This window comes from Mustela putorius, unplaced genomic scaffold (assembly GCF_011764305.1).
Source record: "Mustela putorius furo isolate JIRA1106 unplaced genomic scaffold, ASM1176430v1.1 tig00003853_pilon_pilon_pilon, whole genome shotgun sequence".
Classification (NCBI taxonomy): domain Eukaryota; kingdom Metazoa; phylum Chordata; class Mammalia; order Carnivora; family Mustelidae; genus Mustela; species Mustela putorius.
In genome coordinates, this window is record NW_025422005.1 from 55,300,211 (window position 1) to 55,307,491 (window position 7,281).

Here is a 7,281-nt window from a genome sequence, read left to right on the forward strand (position 1 = left end):
GTCTATGCCTATATTAAGAAATAACCACTTTATACCACATTTTCACTGTATATAGTTGACTTGAGAGGGGCATTATTAGGGCCATGGTTCATTTGAATTGGCGTAAACAATACACGGGTTCTACTGTCCTACAGCTTCCGTTCAGATGACTAAAGTCATGGGACTTTCAGCATAGCTAGCTGATGACAGTGCACACTATTTTGTCCCAAAATCCAATCCAAGCATGGGCATACCAATTAGATGGCAAGCACTTTAAAGGCAAAGGATCAGGAATTGTATAGTTCTTGGTATATAGTATGACATCAAAGAAACATTTTTGAATTAAAGTTACAGGTGTAATATCTTAGAGACGATTCATGCACTGCACAGGACTGCAGGATCCTGAGATCTCGTTCAGCTCTCAGATTCTATTCAACTTAATAAACACTGACTGTTCTGTTAAATGCAGAAATTGTACAAGATGCTGAGAACACCACATTCATGAAGTCACAGTCCCTGCTATCAAGAACTCACACAATTCCCTAATTCTTTGTGAGCCTGCTGTGATCACATTTTCTTCCAAAGAACCTGTAAGAAATACCTAGTGGATAGAAACTTGGGAGTTTCACAGAACACAGTTCAACAATTTTCAAATGATGACTCAGGCCATACTGTATAATTCATGTTTTGTTTGCACAACTGAAACTATTTCAGCACCCTCCAAAAATTCAACTTTAAGGAATTCTTTAACAAAGGCATCACATGTTAGGATTTAGGGCACAGATATGAAATACACATGCATCCTTGGGTAAATTATACATTGGCCACGACCATTCCTTTACTCAAACGTTGCCCCTTGCTGACAATGCAGTTAATTAAGTGCAAAATGTCAGCTCAAATAAATGAGCCAGAAAACCAACATATCACTTTTCTTTTCCACTAAATTAGGATCAAGAGAGCTGGAGAATATTTTGCCTAGAATGATACAAACATTCAGGTGCAAAAACTCCTATGCACCTTGCAAAAAATTACTTCTTTGACCTCTGGCTGTACAGAGACCTTAGTAATGCAAGCAAGGTTTTGAATGAGAGTATATGGAGGCATTTTCACCACATTTGGTGACTTCAAAAGGTTTAAGACATGTTTTTGCATTTATTGCATATACTCATAAAACAAAGGTGAGAACTTTCAACTTATTAAGTCAAAGTCTATATACTGAAGTTTGCCTCTCAGAAATGTGTAACTTCTGCTTGCTTTCCACCCCCATGTTGCCATTATCTCAAAGGTGAAATTTTAGCATATGACTAAAAGGTCCTATAGCTGCAGCTTCATGATTCAGCATCTAACATCAATAATTCACAGTGAGATCATAGGCTCTCTGTGGAAGGTAGTGACATACTTGCCTTATGAAAGGAAGCTTAGGGCGTATTGAGAGTATTTTAAGTTTAGACGTGTGTGGATGTCAGACATTTGTCTCTTAGCTGGTGCGGTGCAGAAGGATCCTCCTTTGGGAAAAGCTCTCTGAGAAAGGTGAATCTGCAAGGCTAGGATACACACATGTGGTAACCAGCTCCTCGCGAACATGGTTTTCCAGAGTTACCCTCGGCAGGTGGGAAGGCTTTCTGCTTTGTGTGGAAAAGATTCCAACTTGGTTCCGTGCCATCACCAAACACAAATGTGTTGATTTTTCTTTTTTGAGCTTCCAACCCTTGCAACCTTCCAAAAATAAATCAAACCAGCCATCAGGGCACCGAAATAATACTACCACTAATAAGCAGCTTTGCCTAGACTTACACAAACAACACTTCTGAGGTAAACTTTGCCCCAGAGGTCTGAAACACTCTTTTTATGTAACCTGCTTACTAATAATTACTAGACTTGGGTGCATTCGCCCTGGAAATACATTTTAATAGCAACCCCTAAAAACAAAGGACATGAAACTACCATAAAAAATGTGCACCAACTAGAAAAACACTTGGCAGCCTGCTCCGGCCTCAAGTGGAAGACACCCCCTCTCCCCCGCCGCGGCAAAGACCCCCCACCTTCCTACCCGCCACTCCAACAGGGTAAGAGTCTGCTCGCGACCCCGCCCTCCGCGATCCCTGCACCGCCCCCGCCCCCTAAACTCGCCTTCCGCCTGGCTCCACCCCCTTCCGCTCCTCTCCCCACGGTTCCAGGGGCTAGGGTCAAATTGTCGGCTCAGGCTTATTTGCATAACCCAATGGCTGTGTATATGCAAATGAGGCGGGTGGTGGTTGGCTGGAGGTTAGCCGGATAACTCCGGCGAGCGGGGCCTTTGTCCTTCAGTGGCTGTGAGGCAGCTGCCGGTAGGGAGGCGAGGGGTGGCGGCGGGCGAGCGTGTGGGGCGGGAGGACCGGCTGGACGACGCTGAGGCGGCGGGCGCTGGAGGAGCCTGTGAGGGAGTGCAGAGAGCAGGCGCCCGAGCGCCCTCAGTGGCAGGAGCAGCCGGCACGCCGCTCTCTCTCTGTGGGGGACCCGCAGTTGCAATATGACTTTGGAGGAATTCTCGGCTGGAGAGCAGAAGACTGAAAGGTAAGGCGGCCGGAGCCTCTCCCGGAACTCCTTCTCGCCCACTGCGCGCACCGCAGCGCGTCCCGGCTGTGCAAGGTTTGCCGGCGAGCGAGCGGCTGAAAGTTTGCAGAGGCACCTCCCGCCCGTCTCTCTTGGGAACCTTCCCAGAGGCGCCGGTGGACGGAAGGAGCGTGCCCCCTAACCCGGCCGAGCCCCTCTGGGCCTCGGCAAAGGGCAGAAGGCACCGTCCCTGCCCCCTGCGGCCCCTGCGGCTGGCAGCCTGTGGCTGCGCCCAGCGCCAGGGACTGACTGGCAGCGCCCGCGGGGGAGGGTGGCGGGTGGCCCTGTCGGGGCTTTTCGCAGGCCTCCTGGCCTCTGGGCTTGCGAGGGGTCACGGGGGTGCGGGGTGCGGGTGACCGGGCCGGGGGAGGCTTGGCGTTTGCAGAAACCCAGCGGCGCGGCGGCGCACGGACTCGGGAGGAAGGGTCGCGGTGCCGGGTGAGGGGGCGGCGATGGCCCCGAAGGGACCTGGGCTGACGGTACCCCCTTTGCTCTCGTTCGCGGATAGGATGGATAAGGTGGGCGATGCCCTCGAGGAAGTGCTCAGCAAAGCCCTGAGTCAGCGCACCATCACCGTCGGGGTGTACGAGGCGGCCAAGCTGCTCAACGTGTAAGTGGGGCCCTCTCGCGTCTCCCGTGGCACCCCTTCCCGCCCCAGCCGGGAGGCGACGTCGCGGAGAACCCCTCGCCCTGCCGCGCAGTTTCCTGAGGCTTCCCATCTGCCTCTCGGCCCCCTGCCCCGGAGGTGGGGTGCGGGGAGCGAGCAGGCCGGGGCGCGACCTCGGGGCCCTGGCGAGTGTTGCGGGCGTCTACGCAGACGGGTGGTGCCTCTGCGCTCACCCGCCCCTCCCGCTGCCTTCAGCGACCCCGATAACGTGGTGCTGTGTCTGCTGGCTGCGGACGAGGACGACGACAGGGATGTGGCTCTGCAGATCCACTTCACCCTGATCCAGGCGTTCTGCTGCGAGAACGACATCAACATCCTGCGCGTCAGCAACCCGGGCCGACTGGCCGAGCTCCTGCTCCTGGAGACGGACGCCAGCCCAGCCTCGAGCGAGGGCGCTGAGCAGCCCCCGGACCTGCACTGCGTCCTGGTGACGGTAAGCGAAAGGGGTCTGCAGGCCCATCCCAGTTAAGAGTCCTGGAGGGAAGTGAGCCGAGGGTTGAGAGTCGCCTGACTGCAGATCTGCAGTGAGGGGGAGGGCTGGAGCGTGGCTGCCTTTGCTCCATTAGAGCGTGGCTGGACTTTCAGCCGAGATGTGCTGGTTTCATCATCAGGATTTTCTCTGGTACAGAACATGTCTAAGCACGTTGGAGGCTGCCAGCAGCGGAAGAGATCCTTGTGAGTCAGCACTGTCAGCCCAGCTACTCCCTACCTACATCTGCACTACCTCCCGTGACTAATTCCTTTAGTAGGGCAGATTAGATAAAGCCAAATAAATTCCTGGCTCACCCTCATTAAGGAGTCAGTCAGCTTCATTCTCCACCACTCAAAGTTAAAAATAGAAATGGTGTAGGAGACAGACCTTATTAATTCCCTAGAAATACATTAAGAGGGTGGAGTGAGAATTTTTTCTTTGCAATTGTGCCTTTTTTAATGGACACTTTTTTTCTGATAAAAGCCTTTGATAGGTAAATTACTTGTGTTTCCAAAGGTAAATGTGATAGCCTTGTCTTTTACAGTTCACTACCTTTTGGCTGGTCTAGTTAAGTGGCAGCCCAATCATTTTGCTACTCCGGAAAAATTACTACTCTGTCTTTAGGGAGGATATCAAGTGGCAGCTTTTGTTAACTGTTACGTAGCTCTCATCTCACTGTACACAGAGCATGGAAATATGTCTCAGAGCTGTTTCACTCAGGTGTCTTACACAGGACAAACCTGTGAATGATACTGTCATGCAAAACTAAGTAAGTCTCATGCAACCATATGTATATGGTTCGGAGGGTTGCATGTGTTCATCCTTTCAGAGTATGGGTTAGTGGAGAATTACCCTTAATGATTCTGCAGGAAACCAGCTACCTAGAAGAAAGTTTATTTTTTACGGTTGTAACTAGTCTGTATGTCACACAGCCAAAGTAAAGAATGTTCAAGAGGAAGTTGTTTTCCTCTTGACATGAGTGTCATTATTAGCAGATGCTGATTTTTTTAAATAGTAAATTTATTTTCCTCATTTTATTTCCAGAATCCACATTCATCACAGTGGAAGGATCCTGCCCTAAGTCAACTTATTTGTTTTTGCCGGGAAAGTCGCTACATGGATCAGTGGGTTCCAGTGATTAATCTCCCTGAACGGTGATGGCATCTGAATGAAAATAACTGAACCAAATTGCACTGAAGTTTTGAAATACCTTTGTAGTTACTCAAGCAGTTACTCCCTACACTGATGCAAGGATTACAGAAACTGATGTCAAGGGGCTGAGTGAGTTCAACTACATGTTCCGGGGGCCAGAGCAAGATGACTCTGCAGATGGAAAGAGGTGAAAATGAAGAAGGAAGGTGTGTTGCAACAAATACAAGTCAAAAGGAACAAAAAATTACAAAGAACCATGCAGGAAGGAAAACAAACTATGTATTAATTTAGGATGGTTGAGTTACATTTACATAAACCAAATGTGCTTTGTTAAAGTTCAAATGTGCTGCAGTAGTTTGGGTATTTTTGGTTTATATGCCCTCAAGTAAAAGAAAAGCAGAAAGGGTTAATCATATTTTAAAACCATATTTTATTGTATTTTGATGAGATGTTAAATTCTCAAAGTTTTATTATAAATTGTACTAAGTTATTTTATGACATGAAAAGTTATTTATGCTATAAATTTTTTGAAACACAATACCTACAATAAACTGGTATGGAATAATTGCATCATTTCTTAATGTGTGCTTTTGTTTCTTTTAACTTGGAATGTATCTTAAATTTTTTTATATGGAAAAATTAAAAACCCTTCTGAAATCATGTATTTACAGTATATGTGTCTATCTCTCTATATAGGTAGAGACCTGCATGTGTCATGTATCTGTTTTTTCCACTTTTATGCATTTGGGCTGGACATGGCATAATTTTATTTCTTAGTCTTTATTTAAACAGACATCTTACTGTGCCTTACTCTACACTATGTCCAAAGTCCAAAAGCCAAAGCTCATTTAAGAAGCGTTGGGGTTGCAGTTCAGGAAAGAAGTGTTTGAGATTTCACTTGCAACATTGGAATAATTACCACGCAGTGACATTAATGTCATAGTAAGAATATATGCAGAATGCTAAGGAAGCAAAAGTGACCAAAGTTACCTACAAGAGCAGGTCATTTTACATGGTCTTCGAACTCAGGTTTCACTTCCCCAGCTAGAGAGGAAAAGGATGTTGCTGGCAGTGACCCTGGTTTGTGCAAAGGCAGGTTCCCTGAAAGACCCACCCTGGTTCAGGGAACAAAGGGTGATTCTGTGTGCCTCTGGGGTGGAAGAGAAGGGAGAGATAAGGTGAAAAAAGGGGGTGGGGATTAGGCCCAGACTCTGAAGGGCATTAGGGCTTCCTTCTGTAAACTCTGGGGATTCGGCAGAGGCCTTCACAAGGGGAGTGACGTGATCAGTGTTCTGGGAAGATAACTTCAGGACCCATGAAAGAGAGATTACTGGGATAAGAGGCTGGAGGTGACGCCAATCAGGAAGTGACTGGACCAGGCCAAGGCTGTGCAGTTTGCAGACCATGTTTAAGGAACAAACAGGGAAGTGGCCTGGCAAAGAACTCCCGTGCCCCTCTTCTCTCTAGAGCTGTATGTCTTCCAGCTACACGTTTCCGCTGTGGTTTCAAGGGGTCTGGTTGGATTCGATGAGAGAGATGGAAGAAAAGAGCAAAAATGAAAGGCTTTAGCAGAACAATCCCCTCTTAGTTGGAACAGTCACTTGATAATTAACTGTAACAATCTCCTCTAGGTATATAGCCAAAGAAAGCAAAAAATGCCTACTGAGGAGAAGCCTAACATAGATTTTTTTTTCTTTCTTTTTTTTTTGGCCTAATTGGCAAATGGCACCCCTCCCCCACGGCTCCCCCCACCATGTGTCTCCCATCCTTGTCATGAGTACAGGTCATTTAGGAAAAGATAGAAGTCAGGAGAGAAAACCAAACCAACTGATAGTAATACAAAGCTCCAAGTTTCTGCATCTTCCGAATAACACAGGCCCAAGAAGCACTTCACCTCACAGTTAAATTTCTGTTTTTCCACATCTGCCAGAAATGTGGGTTGTTAGGCCTTAAGCTCATTGTATTTTATTCAAGCTGGTGCCTGATCCAAAACATAACCGGTACTTAACCTTTGTTTTACCAAAAGATGGGGAGAGCAGTGGGTTTTGAATAGAATGTTCTTACCTTCTTTAGTAAGGATTTTCAATCCTCTTCTACAGTTGCTTGACTGAAAACCCTTGCAAAATGAGTGAATTAAGCCAAGAACACAGAGAAGAAAGCAGCCATATTGCTAGGTGTGAAGATCATCATTAGTTCTTCTGCATCTCCTTTCCCTCAGCTATAAAATGGGAGGTAAATGACCCAGAATTGTCACTCTACAAAATGTCTTTGGTGATTCTACAATTGTCTTCTGCAAAACTATAAAACTAAAGCTAAGGGCTAATGTCTGGTTCATAATGGTAGCCCAGGATTTAGCACACTTCTCAGCAAGCGGTAGGTATTGAATTAATACTTGTTGGTTCAATGAATGAGAAGTAAT

General features: G+C 47.0%; 1 protein-coding gene across 1 annotated transcript; it reads left to right on the forward strand.

The window, feature by feature from the left end:
- Positions 1-2,265: 2,265 nt before the first annotated feature.
- GADD45A (growth arrest and DNA damage inducible alpha) lies at positions 2,266-5,432 on the forward strand. The gene is made up of 4 exons (XM_004762981.3): positions 2,266-2,532; positions 3,080-3,181; positions 3,434-3,671; positions 4,755-5,432. Exons 1-4 carry the CDS (start codon positions 2,489-2,491, stop codon positions 4,866-4,868), a joined length of 498 nt encoding a protein of 165 aa, XP_004763038.1. The 5' UTR covers positions 2,266-2,488; the 3' UTR covers positions 4,869-5,432.
- The last annotated feature ends 1,849 nt before the right edge of the window (positions 5,433-7,281 follow it).